The 16,435-nt window shown below is 29.4% G+C and overlaps 1 protein-coding gene across 1 annotated transcript; it reads left to right on the top strand.

The window, feature by feature from the left end:
* The first annotated feature begins 10,870 nt into the window (after positions 1-10,870).
* On the top strand, positions 10,871-14,876 carry LOC120089736 (serine/threonine-protein kinase SRK2A-like). Its single transcript, XM_039047111.1, has 9 exons — positions 10,871-11,330; positions 12,097-12,171; positions 12,906-13,007; positions 13,130-13,183; positions 13,292-13,384; positions 13,511-13,603; positions 13,765-13,869; positions 13,980-14,078; positions 14,366-14,876. Exons 1-9 carry the CDS (start codon positions 11,208-11,210, stop codon positions 14,642-14,644), a joined length of 1,023 nt encoding a protein of 340 aa, XP_038903039.1. The 5' UTR covers positions 10,871-11,207; the 3' UTR covers positions 14,645-14,876.
* Positions 14,877-16,435: the final 1,559 nt, after the last annotated feature.

Below are 16,435 nucleotides of genomic sequence, written 5' to 3'. Positions count from 1 at the left end.
AGACATTTAACTTTTTGATATTCTCTCCTCTTTTAATTTTATAATATTTTAAAACTTAAAAAGAAAAAAAATCATTTCTAGATGTACTATAAATTATATAATTCTTTTGTTTTTTTAAATATTGTTAATTACATTATCTCTCATAAATAAAATTTTGAAATATTTAATTATTTTCTTATTAACATCATTTTTTAAAAAAAGAAAAAGAAAAATTGACTTTGCTTTTGTTATTTATTGTTTTGGTTGATATTTATTTAATGCAAAATATTTCAAGTTAATGTTTTCTCCAAGTCATAAAATTTCATTTACTTTCTTTTATATTCCTAGCTGAAAATCGACTACCTCTCCATTAAGATATCGAGTATATGTTAAATATATTAAAAAATGTAAAGATATATCATATATACCATGGTTTATTTCTTGGCTTGTTTACAAATATTAAAAAAATTTAAATATACATCATATATATCGTTTGGTATATTGTAGGATTGTTTTATTTATATATTTATTGAATATATCCTAATTTATTTATAGAAAATTCAAATATATGATGTTGTATATATTGATTGTATCGTGTTTTCTCTTTCAAAACTAATTTTCGGATTTTTGGAAAACTTTCTTTATTTGTGTAGGTTTTAAAAAGAAAATCATTTTATGAAGTTCATAACCGCAAGAAACTCCCTCCTTACATGATTGTTTTGGTGTGTGTGTGTATATATATATATAACCTTTGATAATTTTTGGAATGTGGATCCAAAATTAAGTTCGTATTGTCCTCAAATTTTCAAATTTAATTTAATTTGAGCACTGAACTTTCGAAATGTTTCTTTTAATTCTAAACATTTTGAAAAGCAATTATTTTAGAGTTATTGGTATATTTGTCTACAATTTATTTAGCTTGCAAAAGTGAGCATTACTCAGCTGACATATAGATGTATTAGCTTCCACAGAATATGTGGTTTAATTCCACTACTCCGATTGTAAAAAAAAAAAAAAACTTATTTGATTTAAAATCGTGCTCTAACTGCTCATATTGTATTAGTATGTTTAACACATACTTAAAGCTATATCATTATTTTTTTTTTGGTCAAAAACACTTTTGATCCTTAGATTTCAAATAAGTAACAATTTAATCACCGAACTCTAGTTGGTAATGATTTAGTCCATGTACTTTTAAAATTATAACAATTCAGTCTCTAACCTTCAATAAATAATAGTTTAGTCCATACACCTCTAAATTTTTAACAATTTAGTTTATATCGCTAAAAATTTCTTTAAAATGAAGTGCAAACTTTTATTGTGTAACAACTTAGTCTTTAAAGTTTATATATATATATAAAGATTTTCGATCAACTTATCAATCTACACGTGTAAGAAATTTCATTAAATATTAACAATATTTCTTACAATAAAGACTAAATTGTTACTTATTAGAGCTTAATGACTAAATTGTTATAAATGTGAAAGTACAGGGACTTAAATTGTGATTAACTAAATTTCAGGATTAAGAGGCTGTTTGGCCCACTGACTTCTTCAGTTAGTATAAATAACTCAACTTCAATATAAATATTATTGAAGTTCGAACATTTATCAAGTAACTCTATCTTCCAGTCTTTTTTATTTTCCACATTTATCGAGTAACTTCATCATCTCTCGATCTACTTTTCATAATTATCGATGAGCTTTATCTTACAACTCTACTCTCTAAACACAAATTTATTAACTTTAACATATTAATTCTAAACTTATCAACTTTACTTGGTGGGCCAAACGCCCCTTAAATTATTACTTTCTTGAAAGCTCAAAAACGAAAAATATTTTCTTAACCTTATTTTCTTCGGTACAACGATATGAAAGCTAAAGAAGTGGGTCCAACCAATGTTTATATTATTTATATTAAATAAACAACATCAAAGGACGTAACTTTCACGCGCCGTGAAAGCGATTTAAAATTAGGCGGATGGAGAAAAACAAATAATGTCAGACAGAGAGCTACAGTTGGATAAATATTCTCGTAGACGACAGCTACTCAAGTGGGTCCCACATAAACGGCGCATTTTAGACCCAAAGTCACGCGTTTCTCATTGGTCCTCTCTCGGGCTATCGTGAACCCGCTTCACCTTATTCGCACGCCTTCAGATACAGCCACCACGTGGCTAAATATGAGTGGACAGTCACGTACTGTCACGGTCAATGATCTTGCTGGTAGCGATTCGTTTTAGCTTACGTGTTCTTTAATTTTAATTCTATTTATATGTAATAATGTATTTGGTCCATTCTTTATTATTATTTTTTTCTTTCCCTTTAAATTGATTTTGATTTTGATTTGTCCAAATTTCCGTTGTTATTATCCAAATTTCCATTTTCTTAAATATATAATTCAATTATTTAAGTTATCATTTTGAAGCCCATCAAAATCATTTCATCTCAACACAATTATTTCTTCCCATGGAAATAGCTTAAATATGAATATTTCAAAACGTACTTACATTATTTATTTAAAAAAAAACTAACTTTAATTTAAATCGATATATCAAAGAGAATGAGTTAACGATTACATGTGATTCAAATCTTTCAACTCTGTACACTCACATACATATATAAAAAGAAATAACATTTCATAAGTTTTAATGCACTGTTTAAATCCTCAACGAGTTTTTTTTTTCTCGACATTATTAAGTTTTCGTAAATGTAATATTAACATCTTATACCGATTCTCCAATATATCTTATTTTATTATGATTTTTTCTTTTAAAATTAACTTATTTGGTGTTAATTTTGTATGTTAAAACATCATTTTAGTTCTTGCATTTCAAGTTTGGTTTCAGTTTGATTTCTATACTTTTTATTGTCTTATTTTCTCCCTTTATGTTAAAAAATCTCAAAACATTTCATGAGAACGTTTGCTGTTGTTGTTTTTCTTTTTTAAAAAATAAGTTTATGTAAGCATTCCCTTTAACATTGTAAAAATATAGTTACACAATATCTTTTTCTTGCATGAGAATTATTATTATAGTTTAACCACTTTTAGTAAAAAGTAAATTTGAAAGACTAAATTTAAAATTTGTTGAAAGTACAAAATGGACAATTATAAGTACATTAACTAAAATTGAATGGAAATAAATAAATAAATAAATAAATAAATAAATAAGTTTTTTGGTATTTATTATTCACACATTTTTTCTGTCTTCTCTTGAAAGAAAAATAAGCCTATACTTTTTTCTTGAATTACAAGAGGAAGATCAAACCATCAACAATAAAATATTTTAACTAATTAAAACATATTGATGTTGAAACCCTTTTTAATCGAATTGTTTATTAGATTATAGAGGAAAAAAAACTAGGTTGTTTGGTATTATTCACATTTGGTTTCAATTTCTAATTTTTTTTTTTAAGATAATTTTTTTTATGAATTGTAAAAGTAATTGTTTCTAACTTATTTTATTTTGAGCGCATAATTGTTCTTAGAATCATTACAAATCTAGAAGCATACATTCATTGACTTTGACATAAATACAAGTTAACATAACTAAGAATAAAAAAACTAAAAATCTGTTATAAATATTATAAAAATAGATGTCCAATATTTAATGTCCTAAAAACTAGGTGTCATTTTTCATGTTGTCTACGTGGCTTATAATAATTCATGCTTAGTGTCATGTAAGTCTACATCCTATCACTTTGTCTATAAATAGTGACATTTGGTTGATCTTAAAATTATGCATATTGGTGAGAATAAAAAGAAAATTTCATCTATTTTCTATTTCCATAAAATCATATTTTCTATTTCTATTATTCCTATTTCCATAAAATTATAATTTTAATTATTTATAAGTTTATTTATATTTTATTATTTTATTATTATATTTTCTCCATATCCGTTGTGCTCCATTGTGCTCTTCAATTTCACAACACATTATTAGCACGAGCTCCTGTTCGCTGAAGGTAGGTCTTAAAGGTATGTCGTTTTTTTTCTCTCTTTATTATAACTAATGAATAAAATGCTGTTTTTCATATTTAGTACATATTAAATTTCTAATATAAATATAATATTTTGTGATAGTGTTACCATGATAAATCTTACAAAATTAGAATTCGTAGTCATCGACATTAATGACAATAATTATTTGTCATGGGTGCTCGATGCCGAAATTCACTTGGATGCTATGAACTTGGGAGAAACAATCAAAGAAGAAAATACGACATCCGGCCAGGACAAAGCAAAAAGTATGATTTTCTTCGTCTTTCTCTCCACGAGGGATTAAAAATGGAGTATCTTACAATAAAAGATTCCCGTATCTTGTGAAAAAATTTGAAAGAAATGTATGATCATCAAAAGACAGTTATTCATTCCTAAAGCCCGTTATGAGTGGATGCATTTGAGGCTACAAGATTTTAAATCAGTAAGTGATTACAATTCCACATTATTTAAAATTAATTCAAAATTGTTGTTATGCAGAGAAAAAGATACTGATGCTGGTATGTTAGAGAAGACATTTTCTAGATTTTATGTCTCGAATATGCTCTTGTAGCAGCAATATCAAGAGAATGGTTTTAAACAATATTCTGCGGACTAGAATTATCAGTATTCTACGAGAGAAGTATTCTATGAGATCCGATAGTATGGTAGAAAGAAATATATGAATCCTTCTACCATACTATCTATTATTGTTATTGAAGTGTATAAAATTGTACTGTATAAAAATAGAGGTTGAATATCGATCAATTTGAATATAGATGAATCTACAATATATATCTTTCTATTTATATATAGATATCATATCAATTACATATATGTAATATTAATCTAATATACATAGTGGCCCAATTGTATTTCTTTGCTTCATAATTCATGTTGATTCCAATGAATCTGAAATGAAATAATCGAAAGGCCACTAATCTTTTTTTAGCATTCGAAAGAAGTAATTGATTGAGCAGTTGACAGATGATCCAGGAGTTCGGTTCCATGGGAACTTTTTATCTTCGGATTTCGAAAAGAATTAGCAAACCCCATCTTTAACGTTTGAACCATCATATGAAATGAGTTCCATAAAACAAGAAAAAATCCTATTTTGAAAATAACTAAAATATTAATAATAATAAATAAAACAAGTGGTAAGCACGTAATATGTGGGTGGCTACCCCGAGGTACTATCTTATTATGAGGTAGTATATTATTATGCGTAGTATCTCATTGGACAACCACTATGTCTATGTTCTTTCGTGTCGAAAGTATGGATCCACTTAAAAACTTATAATCCAAACTTTTTTTTTTTACTGTTAAAAAAAAGTTTTGCAAAATGATCTATAAAATAAACAAAAAACAATACAGTTTAATTTTTCAATTAGTAGTACTTCTAGAGTTCACTTCTTCCCCACATTCCATCATATAGAGCCAATTCCAATAGACTTATTGGAGGGTCCCATTGGCGTGCATCCAGTAGGAATTGAACCTATGAATTCGCCAATTATGAGTTGGGCGCTTTAACTATTCAGCCATGGATGCTTAGCGGGGATCCTCGTACATGGTGAATAACCAAATTCCAATTGAAATGAAATCTTTGGAATAAATCAATGCAATTTAGGAGGACTCAATAAAAGGACATCAATTCAAATCCTCGATTTTTGAATTGAGAGAGATCAAGAATTCTCACTATTTCTTAGATTCATGGACCCAATTCAATTCAGTGCGATCTTTCATTCACATTTTTTTCGTCAAGAACGTTTTATAAAACTCTTAGACTCCCGAATTTGGAGTATTCTACTTTCACGCAATTCACAGGGTTCAACAAGCAATCGATATTTTACGATCAAGGGTGTAGTACTATTTGTAGTAGATGTCCTTATATATCGTATTAACAATCGAAAGATGGTTGAAAGAAAAAATCTCTATTTGACAGGGTTTCTTCCTATACCTATGAATTTCATTGGACCCAGAAACAATACAAAATCAATTTTACATAGTCAACTTTGATCTAATTTTTCGTCTGAAAGCAAAATATATCCGTTCTGGCTCCGATTTTTGGTAACCTCAATTAGTAAATTCAATTACTAATTTGAAATAATCTATCTCATTCAAATTTCACACTTAACTTTTGCTATATACACCCCACTACTAATTCAAGTAAAGAGGATATTAATGCAAATAAGGATCTCATCTATCTCTCTTAGTGAGGGAATTAATAATTTTGGAAAGTTTAAGTTTTGTTTTTATTTCTTTTTTTTAAGAAGTTTTGATAAGTACAAAAAAAGGACGGAGTTTAGTTCGAACCTACCTCGTTTTTTTTAAAAAAAAAAAAAAAATTAATTTCATGTCTTCTCGTGGTCGAATAAAACAAAAAGTTATTGATGAAAAATCATGAATCTTGACCAACTGGAACGATACCATTTCCTGAAGTGAATGCTGTAAATTTTAATAATAATCATGGCTAGGATTGTGTCCTGGGAGAGGAATAAATAATTATTATTTTCGTGGTGGTCATTTTAATCATTCAAATTAAAAAAAGGAAGAAAAAACACAAAATGATGATCACAAAGGAAAAACTCCACAAGATAAGAGTTCAAAAAGTGTTGAAAATTAATACTTCCGATGCAGAATGACTGAGCATTGGTCACATACCTGTTATACGTCAAAATGCTTAGTTGACCTCTATCAAGCCTCCATGAAGGAAAAAGGAAAAAATGTGGAAGTAAATTTTGCATAACAGGATAATGATATATCTGACCCATCCCATATGACAAATTTGAATGTGGCGGACTTCTTTGAATCTCCTAAAAAGAAGACTAACGCAATTGATGGAACATTAAGTATCTCCTTTGATTTTGATAATATCTAGATTTAATGTTGTTGTTTTCTTTTATCTATCTTCATATTTTTTTAAGTAATTTTTGTATATTTTAAGTATTGTTTTCTTATTGTAATTATTTTCTTTTAATAAAGAAACATGGATCATTTTCATATATTGGGTGTATAAAAATGAGCAAAGAAGATCTATGTTTGGAGATAGTGCAACTACTCACTGTATAATACTTATAAATAAAAAATACTTTTCCAAATTGACAATGTTGAAAGCAAGAATAAATACAATATCAGGTTCTTCAAACTTTTCCAAATTGATAACGTTGAAAGCAAAAATAAATACAACATCTAAAGAAAAAATTTGAGATGAAAGATCTCGAAAAAAGAAAATTTTTCCTTATTTTGCAGATTGAGCATTTAGCAGATGAAATATTTATTCATCAGTCAACTTATACAGGAAAAAATTTGAAAAGATTTTATATGGACAAAATACATCCATTCAATATTCTAATGGAAGTCCGTTCATTGGATATAAAGAAAGATATATTTCGACCTCGAGAAGATAATGAAAAACTTTTTGGTCCTGAAGTACCATATCTTAGTGCAATTGGTGTACTTATGTATATCTTGCTAATAATACAAGACTAGATATTGCATTTTCAGTAAATTTATTAGCTAGATATAGTTATTCTCATACAAAAAGACATTAGAACGTAATTAAGCATATATTCCATTATCTCTGAAGAACAATCAATATGAGTTTATTTTATTCAAATAAATGAAATTTTGATCTAGTTGGTTATGCAGATTATGGATATTTATTTGATCCACACAAAGCTAGATCTCAAACAGGTTATCTGTTCATATATAGAGGAACTGCTATATCATGACAATCGATGAAACAGACATAACGACCACTTCCTCAAATCATGCTGAAATTCTTGCAATTCACGAGGTTTGTCAAGAATGTGTATGGCTAATGTCAATGGCTCAACATATTCATGGAACGTGTGGCTTGTCTACTAATAAAAATCTTCCAACAATATTATATGAAGACAACACAAGTTGCATAGCCCAAATCAAAAGAGGATATATTAAAGGAGATAGAATAAAACATATTTCACCGAAACTTTTCTACACTTGTGATCTTGAAGAAAATGACGACATCATTGTACAACAAATTTGTTCGAAGGATAACCTGACAGACTTATTTACAAAGACATTACTAACCGCAACTTTTGAAAAATTGGTGCACAACATGGAATGCAGCGACTCAGAGATTTTAAAGTGATATTTTTCGTGAGGGGAGTAAATATATTGTATTTTTTTAGGAGTATGTATTATATGAAATATGTACTCTTTTTTCTTCACTAGGATTTTTTTCCCATTGGGTTTTTCCTACTAAGATTTTAACGAGGCATATATATATATGGGCATCTAAATGGAGTATTATAAATATCTTAAAAATAGATGTACAATGCTTAGTGTCCGAAAAGCCATGTGTAATTTTCATGTCGTTCATGTGCCTTATAATAATTCATGCTCGGTGTCCATGTAACACTTGCCACTTTGCCTATAAATAGTGGCATTTGTTGGATCTTAAAATTATGCACATTGGTGAGAATAAAATATGAAATTTCATATATTTCCTACTTCCATAAAATCATATTTTCTATTTCTATTATTCCTATTTCCATAAAATTATAATTTTAGTTATTTTTAATTTAATTATTTATAAGTTTAGTAATATTTTATCATTGTATATTATTTATTTATATATATATATATATTATATTATATTATTATATTCTCCATATCCTTTGTGCTCCATTATGCTCCTCAATTTCACAACGAAATCATCTTAAAAGGGAAATTTTATATAGAAAAAAATGTCAAACTATTTACAGAAATAACAAAAAATACATAAAAAAAAGAAAAGGAAAAGAAAAATATTGACATATTTCTATTAGCCTCTATTGCATATTATCAATGATAGACTTCTATCAATTTTAATACTGATAGACTTCTATGAGCGTCTATCAAAGAAGATTAAATTTTACTATTTATGTAAATAATTTTTCTTATATTTCTATTTTTGAAAATCCTCTCATAAAAATGTATTTAATTGTTGTAAGATTTATGTGTTGTCAAAAATAAAAAGAAGGAGACGAAATATATGAAAACAATTTAAATAAATAGTCCCTCTAAAAAAACAAAAAACAAAAGAAAAAAATGTAAAGAAAGAAAGAAAAAACAACCATTTAACACATGTTCTTCTTTGCCAACCAAAAAAAAAAACACACACACACGTGTTCTTCTTACTAAAATTTTATCCAATGGTACACAATACTATTACTATTTTTACACCACTTCCCAATTTTGTCCATTTGTAGAACTAGACTAGTATATGTGCATAAATATGAGGTTGAGTTACAAGATTAGTCATCGAAATTTTAAATTTACATCATCAACTTTCATATAATTCGAATTTAAATTATAAATTTAGTTCATAAACTTTTCTTTGATAAACTTTTAGATCTTAGAAAATGCCAAATATATATATATATATATATAAAAGAAACCCTAATCACAAACAATCAACCCAAACTAGCACTCTCGAGACACTCATCAAGATGAGAAGGTGAATACTATCTGAAAAAGTATATTTCCGGATTAAAGAACAACCAAGAGAGGATGTCAAAACTACAATAACATTTTTTTTAGTTTTAAAAAATGCCAAATAGATTATTAAACTTTCAATCTTGTGTCCAACACATATATAACTTTTAAAATCCATAAACGTGCCGAGAACAAAAAGTTGACAGTGTAAGATCCCATTAGATAAAAAAATTCAATTTTATATCAAATGATGGATTAAATTTTAAAAAATTCAAATATGTCAATGACTTGTTAAATACAAAGTTGAAAGTTCAAAAACTCATTTGATATTTTAAAATTAAGAGATTTATTAAATACAAAATAAAAAAAGCAGATACTTAGGCCTCATTTGGTAATCATTTCGGCTTTTGTTTTTGAAAATTAAGTCTATTTCCTCAAATTTTCTTACAATGATATGCATCTTTCTTAAATATAACGATTAAATCCTTAGCCAAATTCCAAAAAAAAAAAAAAAAAATATTTAAAATGTACTTTTTTTTAGTTTTTAGGATTTTGTTTGGTTTTTCAAAACCATTAGTAAAAGGTATATAATAAAGAAAAAAATTTAGAGGTAGAAACAGTGTCTATAGTCTTAATTTTAAAAAACAAAACTAAATGATTACCAAACGAGATCTTATTAAAATTTTATTTTAAAGTTTAAATATCAGATAGACATTGATTTAAAAACTCATGTACCAAAGTTGTAAGTTAACAAACTGTATATATATTTTTGGATTATTTGATAGATTGACCTAAAAAATTGTGCCAAAATGTTATTTAACTTTTTTTCAAAATAAGATTTTATAATTTTTCAAACTTTTTTAAATATTTCATTTTTCCCTTTCTCGTTCAGCTCCCATTTAATTTGTCTCTCGATATCTCCCTTCCTCTCGTCTTCTTTCTTTAGATCCATTCTCTATAATTTATCTCACCCAACGCCAACATTCCATTCTCTGTATTTCACTGATGAGAATGACAATGAATGAAATTATTTCTTATTCTTTTGGTAACGTGGAATGATCAATGGCGATAAATATTTTTTTTTTTCAAATATAACCAAGTGTAGAGAGCAACAAAGAGAAAATGATCAAGAATCAAAGCAAGAGACAAAAAGTGGGCCGGAAATTGAACAAAAATCACAACAAGAATTAGAAAGTAAGCGAGAACTAAAACAAGAGCGATAAAATGAACTAGAAGTAGAATTAGAGCGAGAAAAGAAAAGAAAAAAAAAATTAATAAAGAACTCAATGATCCAACAAAAGATTAGAAAACATCGTTTTGAAAATGTCGGTGAAATTTCATTACCTATGGATTGCTTTTTTCATATTTATCACTAGATCCCCCTGAAGAAAAAATTGGAATTTTACCCTCTTCTGAAAATCATTCAATCTATCCACCAATTATATACAACGCAGTACTGTTTTTGAATATAAACACTTGGCTTTCTCGTGTAAAAAGAATTTTTGGGTCGTTGAAAATTATTCCCATTTCGAGCAAGTTCATCATCAAAAGGGTGCGTTGCTTTGCGGCTGCCTATACCCGAGCAATTATCTTTCATTCGACTTTTCCACTATCTCCACCATTAAAACTCTGCTTCACGTTTAACAAAACCCATTTCTTATTTCCTTCTTTAATCTGGACCAAACCCATCTCTCTTTTCCCCGAAGTTTCCCTGTGTTTTCATTTGATTTTCCCTTTTTGTTGAAGCTTTTTTGTGGGGTTTTTGTTTCTTTTTCAATTGAGAGTTTTAATGGAGAATCGGTATGAGCCATTGAAGGACCTTGGCTCTGGGAATTTTGGAGTTGCTAGGCTTGTTAGAGACAAGAAGACAAACGAGCTTGTTGCAGTCAAGTACATTGAGAGAGGGAAGAAGGTAAATAACTTACCAATTGGATTTAATGCTGTAAATTACTTAAACAATGGTGGGATTGAGAGTTTTGGGTCTGATTCATTGTTAGCTGATGAGATTTTCCATGTGATTGTTTCTGATTTGCTTTTGGCTTGATGCTTTTATGGCTTCTCTTTGGACTTGATGCTTAACTTGCTTAAACAATGGTGGGATATGGAGATTTGGGTCTGATTATTCTTTTGCTAATGGGATTTCCCTTGGGATTGTTTCTGACTACCTTTTGGCTTGGTGCTTTAATGGCTTCCCACTGTTTGTACCCTTTTTCTCTGTTGACTTGTGGAGAAAGTTATGAAGCTTTTCTTATGGATGGTGGTGTTGCTGCATCTTTGATGTGCAATCTCTCTGGAAATTTGTTCATTAGCTTCTTCCATTGCATTTTAAAACTTTCTATGGAAATTTGTTTTGATTATCCATTTCTTCTGTCTTTGCATATTGATGATGGCTCACCAGTTAGTTTATTCAATGTGTTATAGAACAAAGCCTAATAATGATTAATATGCATCAATGTTTAAGCAAATGCAACAATGTTTTGGTTCTTCAAAGATAATGAATGACTTTGTTTAGGTCTTTTCCATTTAGACTTGATGGCGAATTCTTCATTGACATGTTTGTTCATGATTGATTTGAAGGCAAAGATCATTCTAAAGTCCTTTTTAAGTTCTTTCTCTGAAATAATTTTTTTATGGTTGAAGATTTAAGATGACAGAGTATTTTGAATTATTTTCTTCAGATTGATGAGAAAGTTCAGAGGGAAATCATTAATCATCGATCGTTGCGGCACCCTAACATTATCAGATTCAAGGAGGTAAGGATACTTCATAATTAAATGAGAAATGGGTTGGGATTTAAATGTATTTGAGATATTCTGGGAATATTAATCTTCTTATGAGGAGTTTCATGACATCAAATTTGACTTCATTATCAAAAAATAATGAGGTCAACCCTCAGTCCCTAAGCTGTCTTTTTTTTTTTTCCCTCTTTTCTCTTCTTTGCTCTTTTCTGTTCTTTATAATATCATATCTCAGTCATTTAAAGGAAAAAAAAAAAACTTCATTAGCTTGCTTATGCCCTCGATACATTTTTGTAAAAATGCACAATACAATATTAGTTTATACGAAGGCGGCTGTAACAAATTCTTAATTTTCAGGAGAGTAACTCATCCCCTCAGCCAAGTAGATTACTTGCTTCTGGTTCATGTTTAACAATTTTGTTTCACAATAATAGACTTGTTCCTGAAAACTTGTTTTTGGTTTTTCACAATGGGCTAAAATTTCAAAATGTGACTTTATAAAGTAAATAGAAAACAAGCTTTAATTTTAAAAAACAAATCTGAAATCAAACAAAATCTACCTTGATCCATTAATCTCCTTCTCTTAGAATTCGAGTAATATACGAATAAGGGAACCAAAATCTTCTGAGTAAAATTCATGAGGAGCAAATTTGATAGCAATTCATTAGTGTCTTTGTAATGTTCTTATTTTGGACTTTGTAAAGATTCTACATGGATGGAGTACTTCAATGAGTGATGTTTTCTTGCAGGTCTTCTTAACCCCAACTCATTTAGCCATAGTCATGGAATATGCAGCTGGCGGGGAACTTTTTGGAAGAATATGCAGTGCTGGTCGATTTAGCGAAGACGAGGTTGAAGTGTTACCCCTTTCTTGCTTTTGTATATTTGCTCATCTTCTCTATTTCATTTTCCTCCATAATCCATTTCTCAAGTCACCTTTTGTTCGGTTTCTCGGAACCTCTTTGCACATCAGGCAAGATTTTTCTTCCAGCAGCTAATATCTGGAGTCAGCTACTGCCATTCCATGGTATAACAATCAAACTTCTTCTTCATTGTCTAAAAACATATGTTACTCTCTTGTTTTTTGTCTTCATCGCACGGTTGCATCAGTTTAACCATTTTCCGTCCATTGCAGCAAATTTGTCACAGGGATCTGAAATTGGAAAACACACTCTTGGATGGAAGTCCTACACCACAACTTAAGATATGTGACTTTGGTTACTCAAAGGTTGATAGTCTACCATCCAATATAATCATAAGCTAGAACCTCACTCTGTTAATTATTATACTTTTTTAGATCATTATCTTCAGCCTTTTTTTTTTTTTTTTTTTTTTGCCTTTTGATTCATTACAGTCCGCTTTATTACACTCACAACCGAAATCGACTGTTGGGACACCGGCATATATTGCACCGGAGGTTCTATCACGGAAGGAGTATGATGGAAAGGTATTTAAGTTCAAATTTTCTTTGTAAATATTCTTTTGTTGTGGAAAATATTCCATTGTATATAGCATGTATTTGTCTAGTGGCATTTGTTGTACACTCTTCTGCAGGATGCAGCTGTTGTTAACTTCATAAGAATGATGATTTGGTGTTACTGTTTGTAGATTTCAGATGTTTGGTCATGTGGAGTGACATTGTACGTGATGTTGGTTGGAGCATATCCATTCGAGGATCCTGAAGATCCGAGAAATTTCCGAAAGACGATAGCAGTAAGTGTCTCTCAAACATTAGATTATTGATAGTTTCTTCAAAATAAACTTTAGAAACGTTCATTTGAGAAAGAAAAACTCATTATCTGTCTCCCTAATCTGAAATACAGAGAATATTGAGTGTTCAATACTCAATACCTGATTATGTACGCGTGTCCGTGGAGTGTCGCAACCTTCTTTCTCGCATATTTGTCGCTAACCCCGCAAAGGTAAAACACAGTTATTTCTTGTTGCAATTTTCATCTCAAATCTCATTTAATTCATCATTCTCTGAAGTTTTGGTTTTGTTGCAATTAATACATATTTTCATGGTCCATGGAAGAGGATACTAATAATTTTAAAGACCAATAAAGCGAAAAACTCTGATACTATGTTGATTTAGGATTGACTGAACTTGAAATGGGATGACATTAATCTCAATTTTTGTACTTTGTTCAAATTCCATTCAGTCTACTTATATATATGGTCATCAATCTTGTTCATTTCTTGCTTGAAGAGGATCACCATCCAAGAGATAAAACAGCTGCCATGGTTTTTCAAGAACTTGCCAAAGGAGCTAATTGAGATTGAAAAAACCAACTTCAAACAACAAGAACCCAACCATCCGTCACAGAGCGTTGAGGAAATTATGCAGATTGTTCAGGAAGCAATGACACCAGGAGAAGTGTCTAAAATCGGGGACCAAATGTTGGCTGGAGGATCGGGGCTCGACGATCTGGAAGCTGATATAGATTCTGAAGTTGATGTCAGTGGTGACTATGTAACTGCTGTTTGAGAATGGTTTGATTTTTAGTTTGATTACAGAAGAGTTTGTTGTATGGAAACAAAGCATATATGGCGTCAAAATCATATTGTACAGAGAAATAGAAGCCAACATTGTGGGGCACTTGCATCGACTCCCCCAAAACGTGTTCATTGTATCAACAATAATAGAGTCCATTTTTTGTTGATGAAAAGAAATACTGTCTGGTTCAAAGTCCTTTAATTTCTCTCATTGGAAAATTAAAGTTTTGCTGAGTTGGATGGAGATGGTTGGTTGAATCGAGAACTCAATTATTTGAGTTGCAAACTTGAACTTGAAGATCTCTTCTTGTTTGGCAATGGATTTGATCCAACCCTACTATGGCTAATATGCTGAGTTAATTTGAAGAATTAGGTCCTTTTTTTTTTTTTTTTTTTTTAACAATGAAGAATTGGGAGTTTTAGTATTCATGAAGGCATATGACAAATTCTATAATGAATGCGAGCTCAATTGGCATATGAGTGTTTTGAAAACCGTGAGGTCTGTGGTTCGACTCCTACCTTCAATTGTACTCAAAAAGGAAAAAGACATGACGTATCCTATACCTTACCTTTTCGAATTTCAATTTACTAAGATTTGAGATCACATAATATCAGACTCATTTGAATTTTCTTAAAATAAACATTGTTTAATGTCCCAATAAAATATGTATGTTTGTCAAACAAATACTTTTTTCAGTTTAGATTCAAAATTTTAATGATTTGGACCTAATTGGAATTTTGTTCACGTAGTTTTAAAAGTGTTAATCACTTTTCTATGGTTTGAGCTTCACACATACGCACGTATACACGGATCTATCTATATATATGAGGAGTTTATATCTCTTTTTCTACCTATTTTTTTAACTAAAAAAAGGGTTAAATTATGAGTTCAGTCCACATATTTTCAAGTTTGTGTCAAACAAGTTCTTCCAACTTTCAATTTTATATTTAATTGGTTTCTAACTTTAAAAATGTTTAGTCAATCACTAAAATTTTATCTTCATGTTTAATAATAAGTCTTTGCATATTCGGAATTTAAATTGAATTGAATTATTAAATTTAAAATTAAGTTTTAGTTATAATAGGACCGTTACTAAATAAATTTATAAGTTGGGTAATTTTCACCCACCTAGAGAAATTGGTGGTTTCTTGATCAAGACCAACTAAAGCTATTGTATTAAAGAGTGTTTCCATAAGGTAGAATCTCTTTAGACTATATATGGTTCTCATTAGACTGATCTTGAAGTTTGAATAACTAATAACAGATGAACATGTCGCAAAAAATATCTACTTAGGTCCTAAAAAATCATCTGTCACACCTCGAAAATGGGTTTCCCCCAAAGCACCACACCAATGATCATTTGTTGTCATGTGACCAAGGACATGAGCTCCACCAAAAAGAACCCAATTTGATCAATTGCCTATTGATCAGGGTTGAGCTTCATTAGATTTATAAATAAGCATCTTTTGTAAAAATACGAGTACAAATCCTTCTATTTTGGGTTAGAATGTCATATATGTAATTGCGTGTTAGAATGGCATATATGTAATTGCCTCTTAAGACACCAATTCAAGGTTAAATGATTCCAAGAAATATTGTTTTTCTGAAAGACTATAATCCTAAGATTCAATCAAAGAGTAACTAATTAAATGATCAATTTCTTTATATAAAAAATCATTACAAAAAAAAAAAAAAATCATCAAAGTTCAACTATTCAAATAAACTATTTTAGTCAATTTGGACCATATGAACAAGGAAAAAAAAAACAATTCTTTACGTTTC

This window comes from Benincasa hispida, chromosome 11, assembly GCF_009727055.1.
Source record: "Benincasa hispida cultivar B227 chromosome 11, ASM972705v1, whole genome shotgun sequence".
NCBI classification, from domain to species: domain Eukaryota; kingdom Viridiplantae; phylum Streptophyta; class Magnoliopsida; order Cucurbitales; family Cucurbitaceae; genus Benincasa; species Benincasa hispida.
Note: the sequence above shows the minus strand (reverse complement) of the source record. Positions and strands in the feature narration are given on the sequence as shown.